Raw genomic sequence first — 17,783 nt, forward strand, 5'->3', positions numbered from 1 at the left:
GCTGGAGGACCTGAAGTCTGCACAGAACTGTGATGAACAAAAAGACAATTCTAATGTCAGTGCCGAAAAACCGGTTAAACAAGCCTCTGACTGAACTCTGACCTCAACAAAACTGTCCGTTAGTTTTACAAACACAGGATATGGTGTTATTACCCAAAGCGCACTGGACTCTGCACGGCAGGGGCATCCTCATCCCTGAGCCAAACTTGTCTGACTGCATACCGGAATGGGACTGGATGTTACAATCCTTTTTACCTTGCTAAATGGGTAGGGATTATAGACATCACAGGGCAGGATAGAAGGGGCTAAGGGTTTCATTGGGGTCATCAGGTGGGCACCCTGCATCATAGGTGTTTCACTGAACAGGCCCACGACACCTCAAGAGGGTTCAGCAGCAACACCTGGCGTCCCGGGTGTGCCCCCCTCTGCCTTAACCCCTTCTATACCCCCTGATGTTGTCTCTGTCATTTTGGAGCCCAGCTGTTGTCTCTCCTCCTGATCCAGAGCCACTGGCTTGCTCGTTCAGCAGCACTGGACAGGGCTTTGATGATTTGCCGTTGGGCCTGGCCCCGGATTCCCATGCCCCTGAGGAGACTAGTAGCAGTCCTGCCCACAAAGCCTCTGCAGCCCACTTCTACAGGGAGGACTGTGGTCTTCCAGCCCCGTTGTTCAGCATCCGCTGCCAGCTCAGCATACCGAAGCTTCTTCCGCTCAAAGGCCTCGCCTATATTATCCTCCCATGGCACTGTGAGCTCTATGATGTAAACACTTCGAATTGAGGTAGACCACAACACAAGATCTGGCCTGAGGTTGGTCATGGCAATCTCCACTGGAAAGCAGAGTCTCTGCTCCAGATCAACAAGGAGCCTCCAGTCCCGTGCTGCTCCCATCTGTCCTACCTCTGATTTTGGAATACACCTCTTTTGTTGTTTCTCCCCTTCACGGACAAAACGTCCTAATGATGTAAGATGGGAGGAAAGGGGGGGCAGGGCATTGACGACCATTCTTCTATTCTCCAGTGCAGCTGCCAGACACTTCAGGACTTGATTGTGCCGCCAGGTGTAACGGCCTTGTGTAAGGCTTGTCTTGCAGCCAACTAGAATGTGCTTCAAGTTTGCTGGAGATGGACAGAGGGGGCATGTAGGATCTTCTCCGTACCATTGGTTGAGGTTCTGTGGTGATGGTAGCACATCATATGTCGCTCGCAGGATGAAGCTGGTTCGATAAGCTTCCATGTCCCACATCTCTCTCCAAGAGAGCTTGCGCTTCTCGACATCTTCCCAACGCATCCATTGACCTTGCTTTCCTTGTGAGACAGCCTTTGCACACCTTGCAGCCTGCTCCTCTCGGCGAACCTCCTCGACCACCAGCCCACGTCGCTGAGCTGGAGATGCCTTGCACCAGGATGGTTTACTCTCCTCTAGGCCAATGCCTCCTCTTCCCATTTGCACGTGGCCGACAATATCCCGGTGCTTAAGGGCTGATTTAGCCTGGTTAAATACAATGAAAGAACATTTAGCAGCCATAAGCTTCATTTTGTCCAAAATCTGTCTCTGTTTGGCCCAGAGTTAGTAGGAAGTAGTACGAGGTGAAATCCTGCCATTAGAGTAGTTAAATCCCCACAAAATAAAAGGTGAAAGCAACATTTAGCAATCCGGGGACTGAACCGCAAAAAAAAATTTGTTTCGGTAATTCAATTTAATGCTGGGTTTCCCGTGCTCCAGCGTCGGTGACTTCTTACTGCATGCAACTTCCGCTGCACGTGCTAATCCTGAACACCATGTGAAGCGATGGAACAAAACCAAAACTACAACGCAAATCATTTCCTGGAAAGAATCACAAATAACTAAACTCATGCGGCGAATGCATTGCTCAAGACGTGAAGGCAAAAATTACCGGTAGTCAATTTATGTCAGCACATTTTTTAATATTTCTCCACGTGTTCAAGTAATTACAGTCCGTTCTTGAGTACTATTAAGTTATATTTTAGAACCTGTCAAATATTTGTGGAATGGCAAAAAAAAGGCATTAAAAAATGTTGTTTTTTTTTTATGTTCACTGTTATAAGCCTCTTATGAATGGATAAACAGCAAACTGAATTTGTAGAAGTGGGACCTGCTTTAATTTCCAGTAGATCCAGCTCTGATCATGCTCAGCCATAAATAGTGAGTTCATCCTCTCAACCAATCAGGCGTCTGCTGTGAATTTCAGATAATCTGAAGGTCTTCAATCGATGGGAAAATGAAATGACGGAAAATAAATAGTCATAATTCCAGCGAGGACAATCCTAACCGTTGTTCTTGTATCAACGAGGTAATAAAATCTTGATGATGTATAAAATAAGCCATGAATGATAATTTAATTAATAGCCCGAAGGAGGGAGACACTTCAATCTGTTAGTGCTACACTCACTCAGCTGTAACAAATTAACATTAATTCAAGGGTTCTCCACAGACTCCAGGCCGTTATCTGATAAATGCATCCTCTACAATCGCTCAATCAGCATTTTCCCCAACTGCAGCTGCGTGTCAGTAGGAGCGTTTACATGGACACATTTAATCGGATTAAAAGTCTGATCGGAATAAAAATGCTTCATGTACACACCCAAATCGGATTCGTCTGACCCAATCAAGCTCAATCCGATCACGATTCTATTCCGATCGAGCGGGGTGGTTTATACCGATTGATGATCCGATCAGGGCGCATGAAAACACTTCTTCCGATGTTTCGGTACAAGCCGTCGTTACTGCGCACGTCTGTGACGTCAGCTAAACGTGCTGCTGTTATTCCCGGAAGCTAGCTGAAGCAGAACGAGTGAAAGAACTGGTCAATATCTGAGACAAACATGTTACCGGAGACATTAAAGGAGGAAACTAACAGCGCAAACGGGGAAAACTAGTGAAATAACGCTGACGTTTCACGCATAAAAGCGCGGAGCGATGATTTGTTTACAACGGAAGTCGCTACGGCTTCTTCTTCTACTATTTCCGGTATATTTGGTATAAATGTTGCATCTCAAAATAATTTATTCAGATCTAAAGTGTGATGCAAGTCCTAATCGGATCAATATTTTTAGGGTCCATGAACACTGTGCATCCAATCACAATTTAACGCCGAACTCTGATTGGATGAAAGAAATGTTGTCCATGAAAACGCAGCCGGTGTCTCTCGTCTTTACTCCAAAAACGCTTCTAGCAAGACAAGAATATGCTTCGACAGTAAATATCCATGAGCTGGAATCACAGGCTACTGGAGGACACACTGGGACAGCAACATTTTAAACTCACAACAATAAAAGCACACCATGAAATGTCATGGAAGCATGCATGTAAATGTAAATAAAGTGATAGCGGCATTTCATTCAGACATTTCAGTCCCGGGGTCCTGGTTTTGCTCATGTTGGCTCCTTGTGACAGCGTCATGGTTTACGTTTAAGTTTTTTTTTTTTTTTTACACAATGACAAACAAAAAATGTGTGCTGTGAGCAAAAGCCTGTCGGATGGTTGGGAGATATTCTTTCTTAATGGTTCCCCCTAATTGGAAAGTAGTTTTGATTGGATGTGAAATTGTAGCATCTGGGATGCTTCAGTTAATAATTTCAGTCACCCAATTGCAATCGCGCCTCGGTAAAAGTTATCCAACTGCATTCTGAAGATGTCCAAAACAAACAAACAAACTAGTTTGTGCTGCCAGTTCAAAGAAATGTGGCCATTATTCCAAAAGTGAAATCCATTAGCGTCAATAAGACGAAACACACAACATGAAAATCTGTGAGGACTGGGAGGGATGGCTGGAGCGTCGTGACCACTAATGCGTTGCACTGGGAGAAAGCACTCCACGCCACGCCTCCCCTCCTCCTCCTCCTCCTCCTCCTCCTCTCTTATCTTCTCTGGCTCTTTTCTGCCCCTCTGCCTCCGTCACTAGGCAACTCTTCCTCTCGCTGTGCAACTCATTTTGTCACTCCCTTTTTCCTCATGCATTAAACCTCCCTCTTTCTCATTACCGCTTTTCCATTCCTGCGCATGCAGACGCCGCAGAAAGCAGGAGACACTGTGGCTTCTGACCCCACAGCACTTAGGTTGTTTGCGCCTTTAGCCATCCGCACCGCCGCCGCCCCTCCCCCTCCGTTCTCATGCCTGCTGAAAGTAGCAGCGCCTCCATCCGAACGCTGTTGGACATGTTCAGCTCGATCTCCTCCAGGAACTCAATACCAAAGTGTTCCTGTCTTTAGAGTCTGCAGCTGGACGCTGGACTATTGGACAAACAGACCACAGACAGTCCGATGTCAGGGATCTCCAGAGAAGTGTGCCCCCCCCCCAGACATGCACACAACTGTACTGTGAAGAATGCATGACACCCCCATCACCAGACAGACTACACTTGATGTGATGCGAGTTCCACTCCGGCGCTGTCGCGTACGATCCAAATGGACGTTTGTGGAGGTCTGTTTCAATCAATTCAGCCTCCAATAACTTCCTGATACTTCCAGCTGATCTCTACCACAGTCAGCTTCACTCAGTCCTAATCTGTGTACTCCCCCCCTGCGCTCCATCTGGTGACCAATTATTCCCTCCTCATCGGGCAAGCTCCTTTCATTTGTTACCGCCGCCGCCCCATGTCACCCTAACTCAGACATGGGCAAACCCAGGCCCGGGGGCCATATGCGGCCCGTTGGTCTTTTTAATCCGGCCAGCCAAACTTGTCCAAATTATGTCATTAAATAAAATTGTATTATAATTAAACCTCATTCGTTTGACCTTTTCCCTGTAATGCTACCTGTAAAAGGCCAAATCCTTTAATGCAATAGCTTTCATGTGTCATTTATATTCGCTCACACAAATACTCCATCCATCTGTTCTTGGTCCGGCCCCTCTGTCAAATTTTAGGACCCATGGTGGCCCGCGAGTAAAAAAGTTTGCCCACCCCTGCCCTAACTCCTCCCTCTGGTCACCCTACCTCTTCCCTCTGGTCACCCTAACTCCTCCCTCTGGTCACCTTAACTCCTCCCTCTGGTCACCCTAACTCCTCCCTCTGGTCACCTTAACTCCTCCCACTGGTCACCCTACCTCTTCCCTCTGGTCACCCTAACTCCTCCCTCTGGTCACCCTACCTCTTCCCTCTGGTCACCCTACCTCTTCCCTCTGGTCACCCTAACTCCTCCCTCTGGTCACCCCACCTCTTCCCTCTGGTCACCCTAACTCCTCCCTCTGGTCACCCTAACTCCTCCCTCTGGTCACCTTAACTCCTCCCTCTGGTCACCCCACCTCCTCCCACTGGTCACCCTAACTCCTCCCTCTGGTCACCCTATCTCCTCCCACTGGTCACCCCACCTCTTCCCTCTGGTCACCTTAACTCCTCCCTCTGGTCACCCTAACTCCTCCCCCTGGTCACCTTAACTCCTCCCTCTGGTCACCCCACCTCCTCCCACTGGTCACCCTAACTCCTCCCTCTGGTCACCCGACCCTGTCTGTTTCCCAAATACCCATTCTGCCCCTGCCCTGGGTTTTGCTTTGGCTTTCTGCCTCCGACCGCGAGTAGGCTTTCCCCCAACTGGAGCTTTCGAATGTTATTTTAGTAAGGCCATGTTTGAGAGGTGTTATGTCAAGACTGACACTTAGAGTCAGGTGAGTCATTGATTTTGTTGACTCACCAGTGAGTCACTCAGTAAACCTTCAAGTTATTTACATGAATACCAGTTTTATTATAGACAGCAAGACAACTGAATTAATTGAGTTATTTTATCAGTAGGCCATCTTTGGATATCAGGGGTTTTACTAACTTATTAACAGCCGATAGTCTGAACAGAATAAGATGTTAAAGAAGAATTGAAATTTGGTCATGAATGTCAAACTGATCAAAAGGCTTTTGCCCTTTGAATGGTTTTAAATAACATTTGGCACTTTCTGTAATTAAGTCTAATATATTTTAATAAAATGCTAATTTAATTCAGAATAATTTAGAAGGTGGAAGCACCTGTGTCTTCAGTCACGTGTGCTGCTGCCTGACGTTTGGGAACTGTGGTGTGTACCCTCAAAACCATGTGACTCGACCGTAAAATCAATACTGAAGTAATCCTGCTATTTATGAGTAAGAATCAAAGTGACAGCTGAGGGAAGAAAATACACAGCTTAGCTGATGTAAAGTCCAGAAGAACAATCTTCATTATTGATCAGGCAGCACCAACCAGACTTCTGTTCGGATTCTGTCGAGCGCTCCATTAGTCCATCCACAGTCTCGGCTTCTCTTTGTGATGAAGCAAAGTTGGGTTTTTTATGCTCTTTTCAATAAAACCTCTGAACCCCTATCTGGTAATTGAGATTCTCAACAATAAATCTGCTTCAGCAATTATGCCGATCACCTCATCACAGACTACATGGATCATGGGCAGCCAGGGCGGAGTGCGGCGCTTCTCAAGCCACACTGAGGTGACTCCTGAGGTGAGAGGCTTGATGCTGGAGAAAAGGAGCAGGATGACAGAGGAGGGTCCAAGACCAGAGAATGCAAAGCCAGCTACAAGAGGAAAACATATGCAAGGTCTAGAGAACTACAAACAATATCAGGACAGGGCAAAGGCAAGACGGGCCCCTGAATTTTGGGACAGGGTGCTGCCCTCACCACCCATACCAGTCCTGGGTATCTCCTCATCCTCCCCTCTCTCCTCTTTTGCCCAATAGTGGACCAGGAGAGAAGGGAACTGTTGAAGACCACAGCCAGGAAGCCATTGGTCCTGATGGCATCGCCCCCCAGACTCCTCAGACACTGGGCTGACCAGCTCTGTCAGATAGTCAGGTCACTTTTTAACCTGAGTCTGGAAAGAGTTCCTGCCCTGTGAAAGAATCCCAGTGCAGCCGAGACATCGTACCCCCAGGAGCCCAATCTGAGGAAGACCCGCCTCCACATCACAGAACCCAACAGATTGCAGACCAGTCCAGCATTGGGGTGGGTGACATTCTCGTCTACCTGCTGCATAAAGCCCGGTCTCACTTGACATTGTCGGGCTATTCCTAGACATTTTGCTAGCCTAAAATGGCTCAGGGTAGGAGACAGGGTTAAACACCTAAAAAATGCGATTGGCATTTAAAATATTAAATGCAACTATGCGTTTTTCCAACAATAGGGAAGACCGAAGTACCCGGAAAAAACCCGTTGAGACACGTAAACACTACACAGAAAGGCTGTACTGGTAATGCTGGGATTTGAACCCATGACCTTCTCACTGTGAGGCAGCAGCACTCACCACTGTGCCACCGTGCCACCTCACTGTGAGGATATTGTTGGAAAATACTCTGTAAAAACTACATCTATAATAAAGGTTAGAAAACTCATCTCAAGTGCATGTTGTTAGCCTAATAGCATATCTGCCCATAGGCATTGCCTCAGACTTAGGAAATGATGCTAGTAGGCCAGGGGTCGGGAACCTATGGCTCGCGAGCCATATATGGCTCTTTTGATGATCGCATATGGCTCGCGAGCCATATATGGCTCTTTTGATGATTGCATATGGCTCGCGCTCAGATAAAAAATAAAAAAAAAAAGTTTTTTTTTGTTTTTTTTACTCGCCTTGCCCGTGCTGACCGCAGCTGGTTTGCGCGCCCAGGTCGTGTGTCATGTTTTTTGTTGTGAGTAACTTGTTCACTTTGTCTGGATCTTATGTTCCGTTTCTTTGCGGCACCAGCCAGTCGCCGTCTGTTAGTAGAGCTTGTGTTGCATTTTATTGTGAAAAATCAAAGAGCGGAAGCACGCTGTCACGGTTCCGCCCTGAGCCTGGGCTGCCACTTTAAAAGTAGGCCATCATCCCGCCATTAGGGGTGGGCGTGGCCAGCTGTGTGCACGGTGGCAGAGTGGACTTTGTTTGGCTCCACCTTAATTCCAGATTACTACTATTTTAATGTATTCTTACCTGGGACCTTCTTTTGGAATAAATGTGTGAAAAAGACGGGGCCCTGCGTTTGCTTCAAGAGGGCATCACTTGCTTTTTGGTTTTCTCTCGGCTGTGTATTATTACGTTGGGCTCCAGCCCCCCCTCGTCCTGTGTGCAGCTCCAGGTGTAAATGATCAATTCAACCATCGCACCGTCTCTGTTCTCTGCTTTCTGGGCTCCGCTCACGTTAGTCCGTAACGTTCAGAGGCTTATTATACTAGTTTTATTACCTGCTTACCGCTTATACTGACATTTAGTTGAATTCACGTTTAAAATATATTATAGGGCTCTCACTGAAATAAATTTCCAAATATTTTGCTTTCATGGCTCTCTTAGTCAAAAAGGTTCCCGACCCCTGTAGTAGGCTAACGATGTATATGACTGTTTCTGCTACAAAAATCAAACAAACAGTTGCAAACAAATAGTTGCACTTGTCTTTCCAAAATCAGGTCATACATACTTTTCTGATTCTATTATTGCGACGTCACCTTTAAAGCTTTTCAAATGAAATGTGAAACAGCTTTGATTTGTTAGCTAGACTCTGTGTCCGTCACTTAATGGCTCCATGGACGCCTGAATCTTTCAGCGTGGAACCGCCACGCCTTAACCTTATTCCCATCCCCTTCGGGAGACGAGAATTCAAAGCTTGCCTGCGATATGCAGAATAAATAAAATATTTTGAATCACCTTTTTCGCGGTCATCAACCTTGCTGCTGAGAATAAACCTGCCTTTGTGGTTTAGACCCGGAATAAAGCCTCTCTCTGACCCGCTCTCCTGCCTGCTCGGCTGGAAGGGATGCGTACTGACTGGCTGGACTGAACGACAAACTGCTAACCTGAATATGTCTCAGTATACATGTGCACGCAAAAACCCCAGCCACACACACTGTAGACAAGAGAACCAATGCACGACGGCGTCGATGCGGCGCCGCCGACTCAAGCCCGCTTTGAGATTATTGCTGACAAGACATTTTCTCTGACTCAAACATGATTCGGCTGAAAGCCAATTGTGAAAGGAGTGTAGAGCTACAGTCAGGTGGAAACTTCATTTATGCGTTAATCATCCTAGGAGAGCAGAATCCTGCTGGTTCTGGTCAATAAACCACAGGTGGGTGGCAAAGGAAGGGAGAGAGAGAGAGGAAGAGCGAGGAAGGCAGCAACAGGGGCAGAGAGAGAGAGAGCGAGAGGAAGAGCGAGGAAGGCAGCGACAGGGGCAGAGAGAGAGAGAGCGAGAGGAAAAGGGCATACTGGTTAGAGAGAGAGCGAGAGGAAGAGCGAGGAAGGCAGCAACAGGGGCAGAGAGAGAGAGAGAGAGAGAGCGAGAGGAAAAGGGCATACTGGTTAGAGAGAGAGCGGTCCCGGAATTAAAAGGTCACTGAAAATATCACAGCAAAAAAAAAAAAAATCTCACAGGCTGTAATTCTCTGGATTTTCAAGCATCGCCATGGAAACCCCAGATGCACCGCATGAACTCTAAAAGACAAAGGAATGAAAGATGTATGACCCTGAGCCTGAGTGCGATGTCAAATCATTGTTCTTATTCTGACTGCTGTCATCCAGGAACCAAGATGAGGTGTGGGGGGGGGGGGGGGGGGACCCTCACTTGAAGTGGGAGCTTAAATGGTCAAGGTTTCTGATTAATTGGGTCTTAATTCTCATTCACGCCTTAAATCGCTCTCGTGTCTCTACTGGATCGTCTCATGTGATGATTGATCATGTGATGATTGATCACACGCTCGGCCCTGTGGAGGACAACTGTCTGTATTTCCATTGTTTATCATCACACTTCATTCCAAAAAGGTGCTCGTAGCCTCATCAATGACTTCTGTCTGCACGGGAATGACCGGCATAGTCGGTGAGACAAAATGAAAATTAAAGTCACGCAGGAGCCAGTTAGTCTGGAGCATTCATTCATTCATTCATTATCCAACCGCTTATTCCGTCATCGGGTCGCGGGCCAAGCTGGAGCCAATCCCAGCAGTCAATGGGCGAGAGGCGGGGCTACACCCTGGACAAGCCGCCAGTTCATCACCGGGCAACACAGAGACAGACAATCAGCCACACACACACTCACACCTACGGACAATTTAGTGCCACCAATCAGCCTAGGAGAACCCGGAGAGAACCCACGCAGACACGGAGAGAACCCAGAGAGAACCCACGCAGACACGGGGAGAACCCGGAGAGAATCCACGCAGACACGGGGAGAACCCGGAGAGAACCCACGCAGACCCGGAGAGAACCCACACAGACACGGAGAGAACCCACACAGACACGGGGAGAACCCACACAGACACGGGGAGAACCCGGAGAGAACCCACGCAGGGAGAACATGCAAACTTCTCACAGAATGGCCACAAGTCGGAGACGAACCTGCGACCATCTCGCTGTGAGGCAACAGCGCTTACCACTGCGCCACCGGGCCGCCTAGTCTGGAGTAGTGGTTCTCAAATAGTGGGGCGCGACGCGCTGCGATGTCAGGGGGGGCGCTTGTGGCCGCGGAGAACGTGCTTTTTTTGCCGTACTAGATAAGAGTGTAAATGCACATCCACTCCAGTAGTTGGCAGTGGCGCCCTGATTGTCAGAGGCGCGTCGGGAGTATTAGCTCTATGGTGTTTTTGCGCCGCACACACAGCACAAAGCAGGCGATATGAAGAGCAGGTGTAAACAAACCCTCAAGAGACAGCGTGGAGAAATATTTAACAGAGACGGAGATGATAAGTCAAAGGAGGGTAGCGTACGTAGCGTACGTAGCGCTTGGCTTCACCGTGACGACGGTGGGAGACGAGAAAAGATATGACTTCTTCATTTTGCTAAAAGAAAATCAGCACAATTGTTTTTTCATTTTGGTTTTGTAGGTTAAAGTGTTTTATATTTTGTGCTCCTGAGTTAATGTTGCTGATCAATTTTAATTTATTATTATTTATTGATGTTATTTTATTTTATTTATTATTTTATTGTAAAAATTGTAGTTTAATGATTAAAAAAAGAAATTCAGGCAAATTTATGCACTTCAAATATTTTCTGTTGCAGACTAAAAAAAATGGTAATAAAGTTATTCTTTGTTGTAAGTTGATCTATATTTCTTTCTTTTTCATATTTATTTTTATGTTAATAAGGATACAAGAGTGTTTTTTTAATGGGGGGGGGGTCGCGAAATGTTTTTTTTCTGCCTAGGGGGGTCGTAACAGAAAATCATTGAGAAGCACTGGTCTGGATGGACGTGGAGGCTGCAGTGCGTCTGCCTTCACGCTTCCTCATGGCGCCTTCGCGCTGCCTCATGGCGCCTTCGCGCTGCCTCATGGCGCCTTCGCGCTTCCTCATGGCGCCTTCGCGCTGCCTCATGGCGCCTTCGCGCTTCCTCATGGCGTCTTCGCGCTGCCTCATGGCGCCTTCGCGCTTCCTCATGGCGCCTTCGCGCCTTCGCGCTGCCTCATGGCGCCTTCGCGCTGCCTCATGGCGCCTTCGCGCTTCCTCATGGCGCCTTCGCGCTGCCTCATGGCGCCTTCGCGCTGCCTCATGGCGCCTTCGCGCTGCCTCATGGCGCCTTCGCGCTGCCTCATGGCGCCTTCGCGCTTCCTCATGGCGCCTTCGCGCTGCCTCATGGCGCCTTCGCGCTTCCTCATGGCGCCTTCGCGCTGCCTCATGGCGCTCTGGAACAAGCAGCTGCGCTTTTAATGTCTGTAACGTTCATTCATTGATCTTCTACCGCTTTTCCGCTCTGCGTGTCACAGGAGTTGCTGGAGGTCAGAAGCAGGGTACACCCCGGATGTGTCGCCAGCGCATTGTGGGGGGGGGGGGGGGCTACACGGAGACAGACAATCGTTCGCACACACACTCACACACTACGGATAAATTGGGGCCGCCAATTCCCCTAAATTGCATGTTCTTGGAGAAAGCCGGAGAACCCAGAGAGAACCCATGCAGACACGGGGAGAACATACGAACAGATAGCGATCAAACCCAGTGCCTTCTCGCTGTGAGGCTATACAGCACGACCCACTCCGCCACCCTAACAGACTTTTTTTATGTACCCTCTACAATCAGAAACATTATACAAACCATTTCTGGAACGTTCTCCTCAACAACTAAGGAATATGCTTTAAAAACAACAAGAACTAGAAAACGACAATCAGAGATTGCAGACCCCGCCTCCAATAGACTATTGGATCTTGTGAGACAGTAAACAGGGCTTCCGGATCAGAGGGGCCAAACCTGCTCTAGCTTGCTGCTCCGGAACGTACTACAAGACTCCTTCTGGACTCTTTTTCCCATCATGCCATTCGTGTCCCTCCCTCTTAAAGTGGCAGTTTACAGCACAGGCACAATTCCAGATGTAAAAATAATTCTAGAATCTGGATCCAGATCCGGATCAACGCCATTCTCGGGGAGGACCGAGCCACGGACAGAACCTTGCTTGTGTAAAAATTTCAAGTCGATTGGGTTACTAGTTTTTGAGTTATGCGCTCGGACAGACAGACAAACAGACAAACAGACAAACAAACAAACAAACGCACCCAATTGCAATACCCTCGCCTCCGCTTCGGCGAGGGTAAATATTGACTGTAAAACCAACGAGAACTAAAAACGTCACAGGACAGGGAAAAAAAAACTAAAATGCAGCGTCAGATCCTACAGAGGAACTTGTTGAGCTCTCTGTAGTGTCAGAGGCCTTGAATGCCCCCCCCCCCCCTCCCATCCTGTTTAGAGAACCACTGAGACATGATTTGTGGATGAAGAAGCTTCACCTGACGTTCCATTGCTGTGGAAGTTGGAACCACAACATTGACTCTGATTGGACTTTATTAAAGGTTGAAAAAGAATCAAAAACAGCTGCAGGCTAGAAATGGAACAGCACTGCGAGTGGGTTTTATCACGGCATCCAGCCAGGTCCAGCACCATGTCACGCACGCACACACACACACACACGTGTCAGACGTGCTGGTGGAGAGCTGCGGGTCTCCTCAGCAGCAGCCCTGCACCGGGCTATGACTCTGGAGCAACAACAATAAAAGAGCAGTCTGGAGCAACAACAATAAAAGAGCAGTCTGGAGCAACAACAATAAAAGAGCAGTCTGGAGCAACAACAATAAAAGAGCAATCTGGAGCAACAACAATAAAAGAGCAGTCTGGAGCAACAACAATAAAAGAGCAGTCTGGAGCAACAACAATAAAAGAGCAGTCTGGAGCAACAACAATAAAAGAGCAATCTGGAGCAACAACAATAAAAGAGCAGTCTGGAGCAACAACAATAAAAGAGCAGTCTGGAGCAACAACAATAACAGAGCAATCTGGAGCAACAACAATAAAAGAGCAATCTGGAGCAACAACAATAAAAGAGCAGTCTGGAGCAACAACAATAAAAGAGCAATCTGGAGCAACAACAATAAAAGAGCAGTCTGGAGCAACAACAATAAAAGAGCAATCTGGAGCAACAACAATAAAAGAGCAGTCTGGAGCAACAACAATAAAAGAGCAATCTGGAGCATTTGTCGTTGTTATTTAGTTCTACCTTTGTTTGGCGGAAACAAACTCAGATCCTTCTATCAGGTGATGCTGCTGATGCTGATGCTGATGCTGATGCTGATGCTGATGCTGATTCTGATGATGCTGATGCTGCAGATGCTGCTCGGTCGTCTCCTCCTCCTCCCCCCCCTCCGGGCGTCGCATCCCCCCCCCCCCCCACAGCCCTGATAGAGAGGAAATTCCGAGGCGGAGATCGTCACACTTTTCCGGGGCTTCGCGGTTCGACGGACCGGCGGAGTGTTCGGTGAGCGCGCGCGCGGCGTCCGGTGCGTGTGACGGATCGGATGGAGCCCGACTTCCTCGAGGACGCTCCTGCTGCGTTCAGGGACTCCTCCGGAAGCAGGAATTCTGACACTGTAGCAGACAGGCGCTGCCGACCGCTTTGCACAAATAGAGATTTTATGAGTAGAACATGTTACGCACCGAAGAGAAGTTGTGATTCACACCGATGTAGAAACATGTCATTTGTAACTAGAAAAGCACTCAGAGAGCGCAGACCTCCGCCAAGCAGCTCACACCCCCACACCCCCGATAACCGTCCGCATGCTGATCTGCATCATCATCAAATGTTATAAATTGTTCTATCGGATCGTAGTTTATGACTATTTCTACTTGATCTTTGAATCCATAAAAAATAATTTTCAATGATAAAATATTATTTATTTTCCCCTGCCCTCATTCTGAATTCCATCCGAATGAAATTGGGTGCTGGGATAGAGAACCCCCCCCCCCCCACACACACACACACACACCCCACCCCTACATGACTGTGAAATTCCATCATCGGTCAATAACCAACAGAGATATTAGATATTGAGGAACAAATTTTTAAGCTCCATTGACTGCAATGTTAACGAAACTTTTAAAGTGATCCAGAATCCAGGATCTCTTCTGGATCATCACCAAAATGTAATCATCTGTTCCTGGTAACATTCCCAACATTCCTGGACATTATTCAGATTCGTAAGAGTTCACGTGCTCGCACGTTTTTTGATTTTGATTTTTTGTCAGGAGTGATAGTATCATTTAACATTACCTTTGACAATGAACTTACCAATTCATTTCATTTGTTGATCAGCATGCTTGCTATAAATGGAGGTCATGGTACTATTTATTATTTTGTGTAGGTAACGGGCATCACATTTTATATGCCCCCATAAATGCAGTTATAACGTCACGTACCACATAAATAACGTGTTATTATTAATATTATTGTTTTTATTATTACGAGCGTCCTCGCTTGAATTAAGTGGAACCTTTAATCGGTGTGAGCTGTATCAACCCGGAATGTTTTGAGCGCTGCACGGAAGGCGGAAGAGGGACGTTTCTCTCCGTGATGGCGGTGAGCGCGGTCCACCTGGAGTCCGACGCCTTCCTGGTGTGCATGAATCACGCGCTGAGCACGGAGAAGGAGGAGGTGATGGGTTTGTGCATCGGAGAGGCGGAACCCACGAGGATCGTCCACATCCACTCCGTCATCGTCCTCCGCCGCTCGGACAAGCGGAAGGACCGGGTGGAGATCTCTCCGGAGCAGCTGTCCGCAGCCTCCACGGAGGCCGAGCGGCTGGCCGACAGCACCGGCAGGCCGATGCGCGTGGTCGGCTGGTACCACTCCCACCCGCACATCACCGTGTGGCCGTCCCACGTCGACGTCAGGACCCAGGCCATGTACCAGATGCTGGACCAGTGCTTCGTGGGCCTCATTTTCTCCTGCTTCATCGAGGACAAGAACACCAAAACGGGCCGGGTGTTGTACACCTGCTTCCAGTCCGCGCAGGGGCCGAAGGGCTCCGAGTACGAGCGCGTGGAGGTCCCCGTCCACGTCGCGCCCCGGGGCGCCATCGGGAAGGTGTGCCTGGAGTCCGCCGTGGAGCTGCCGCGGATCCTGTGCCAGGAGGAGCAGGACACCTACCGGAAGATCCACAGCCTGGCGCACCTGGACCCCGTCACCAAGATCCACAACGGCTCGGTGTTCACCAAGAACCTGTGCAGCCAGATGTCGGCGGTGAGCGGGCCGCTGCTCCAGTGGCTGGAGGACCGGCTGGAGCAGAACCAGCAGAGTGTGGTGGAGCTCCAGCGGGAGAGGGACAGGCTGCAGCAGGAGCTGGGGGCCCTGTGAGGGGGGGGCGGGGGGGGGTCCCGGCCCAATCCCTCCTCCTGCCGTGAGCCCTTCGTTTCGGTTCCTTTCTTGTATGTTTACACTGAGCGTTGAAGACGAGCACATTAAATGTTGTTCTATTGTTGTTCTGCGTGAGGCCGTACATCCGTCCATCCATCCGTCCATCCATCCATCCATCGATCGATTGAGACGATCGGTTTGCAGCCGGCGCTTCCTGCCTATATTGAATAATCGTATGTTCTGAAGTAATCAACTCAGATTTGTAATAACGCTCAGGAACCGGAGCAAACGGAAGTTCTTCTGTCAGGAAAGATGAAGAAAAGCAATAAATCAGCATGACGGGAAGTGAGAGCAATTTTTCTTTTCAAAATAACTTTATTCGTTGATTTGTGCACACAGACGATCAGACGACGGTGGCCGTGAAGTCGACAGGGAGAACGACCACATTCCACTCAAGATCGGATTCCAACCCAACACCTTTATTCTGGGGGGGGGGGGGGGGCTGCTCCACCCATATTAATTTTGTTTTAGTATTAAAATTTGTTTGCAGCAACTCCGATTTAAGCACAAGGCCTTGTGAATCTAACAAAAAATGGAATCACGATACGATTAACGCAACAGTGAGACGAGGTAGAATTGGAGCGTGCGACTGCAGTTTTATATACGGTTGGAGTCTGACAATGAAGAGTCCACCAGAGAGCGACAGCAATGCATTGTGGGTAATCTGGGTTATTTTCGCCTGGCTCGGTTCTATGACGTACATTTGATGTAATTGAAGTAATTACATCAATTTCTATGGAAACTTATTCTGGGGAAAAATGCTAGCTAATTTTCATGCTATCCAGACAGGCAAAATCATGCATGGGCAACCTGTGGCCCGGGGGCCATATACGGCCCGCCGAACTTGTCCAAGTTCTATCATTAAATTACATTTTATTATGCTTAGGCCAGATTGTTTCATGTCTCTAGTTCACAGCAACACTCCATCCTTCTTTTCCTCATCATCTTACCAAGTATGGAGTGAATGAATAACGCACATACAATGTAAAGCGCTATATAAAACCAATGCCTTATTATTATATGAGCTTCAGTGTCAAGTTTTAAATGTAATTGAAAGATTAGTTATTTTATTTAGTTCAGTAAAAAATAGAACTCAACCCCAGTGAAAAGAGATTTAGGAGAAAATTACTGGATGGTTAATAAGATATCTATATACTTTATATAAGCTATGTATATGTATTTATAGGTGTGTACACATAATGTAAGCATAATAAATACAGATAATGTATTGCAATATTTTTAGAGGAAAAATATATAGAGACAAATATGCAGGACAGTTGTAGTACACTTAGTACACAAGAATATTTTATTTTTGAGATAGCTCAATAGTTTTTTAAAGTAGGGTCGGCTCACTATTGGTGAACTCGCTGACCCCGGCCAGATTTGTTGGATTTCAGACTGATCAGAATCACTTCTCTCCTCTACTTAAGAAACTCAAGATTCTTCCAACTTATGACATCAAAAATATTGTTAAATATGTTTATATATATATATAATACTGTCAAGTAGAAATGAATATTACAGAGCAATTCAAATTTTATTTCAAGAAGAAGGAAATTACAGATTCATTTTTACTGGACTCAATCTAAATTTGTCTGTTGCAGAGGTAAATGTTTGATGCGGCTTAAGGGGACTAGAGGGTACTTAACCTACCTCACCTTACCTTAACTTAAAATAAGCCCACTGGTTGTTGTCTTTTCCATTTTGTTATGTGTCATTTTATACATTGTAAAATGTGCTAAAATAAACCACAACTCATTTCACTTCCTCTAGAAAAAGGCAAATGTACAAAAGTTGCTTCGAAAAGTCACATTTTATTGATCATTTTAGGGGTGAACAAGAAAACGGCAGCGAGCAATAGTCGTTGCAAGCGATCGGCTGCCTGCAGGTCCAGAAACACGCGGGTTTATCGTTGCGTTGAACAGGAAATGTAATACGCGTGAGAATAAAGTGTAAAATAGGAACAAAAAAGAGGTCATCGCCTACGACATCAACTATAATCTCTGTGGTGGTGGTGGGCGGGGGGTAATCCCTGTCTGGGGGTCCTCCCGGCTGTAACTGGGAGTTCTGGTCGCCGGGATGTTGGTTCCCATCTCTGACCTAGACCTACACAAACAGACCAGATCAGGAGAACGCAAGCGAACGTCTGATCCTTCA

The 17,783-nt window shown here is 47.4% G+C and overlaps 1 protein-coding gene across 1 annotated transcript; it reads left to right on the plus strand.

Annotated features, from left to right (window-relative positions):
* The first annotated feature begins 14,765 nt into the window (after nt 1–14,765).
* Nucleotides 14,766–15,911, plus strand: brcc3 (BRCA1/BRCA2-containing complex, subunit 3). Its single transcript, XM_068752967.1, has one exon. The coding sequence runs from the start codon at nt 14,784–14,786 to the stop codon at nt 15,564–15,566; it is 783 nt and encodes a 260-aa protein (XP_068609068.1). The 5' UTR covers nt 14,766–14,783; the 3' UTR covers nt 15,567–15,911.
* The last annotated feature ends 1,872 nt before the right edge of the window (nt 15,912–17,783 follow it).

Source organism: Brachionichthys hirsutus, chromosome 19 (assembly GCF_040956055.1).
Source record: "Brachionichthys hirsutus isolate HB-005 chromosome 19, CSIRO-AGI_Bhir_v1, whole genome shotgun sequence".
Lineage (NCBI taxonomy): Eukaryota > Metazoa > Chordata > Actinopteri > Lophiiformes > Brachionichthyidae > Brachionichthys > Brachionichthys hirsutus.

Excerpts from the sequence above, each read along its gene's own strand:
- brcc3 (XM_068752967.1), top strand. The coding sequence starts at position 14,784 with ATGGCGGTGAGCGCGGTCCACCTGGAGTCCGACGCCTTCCTGGTGTGC.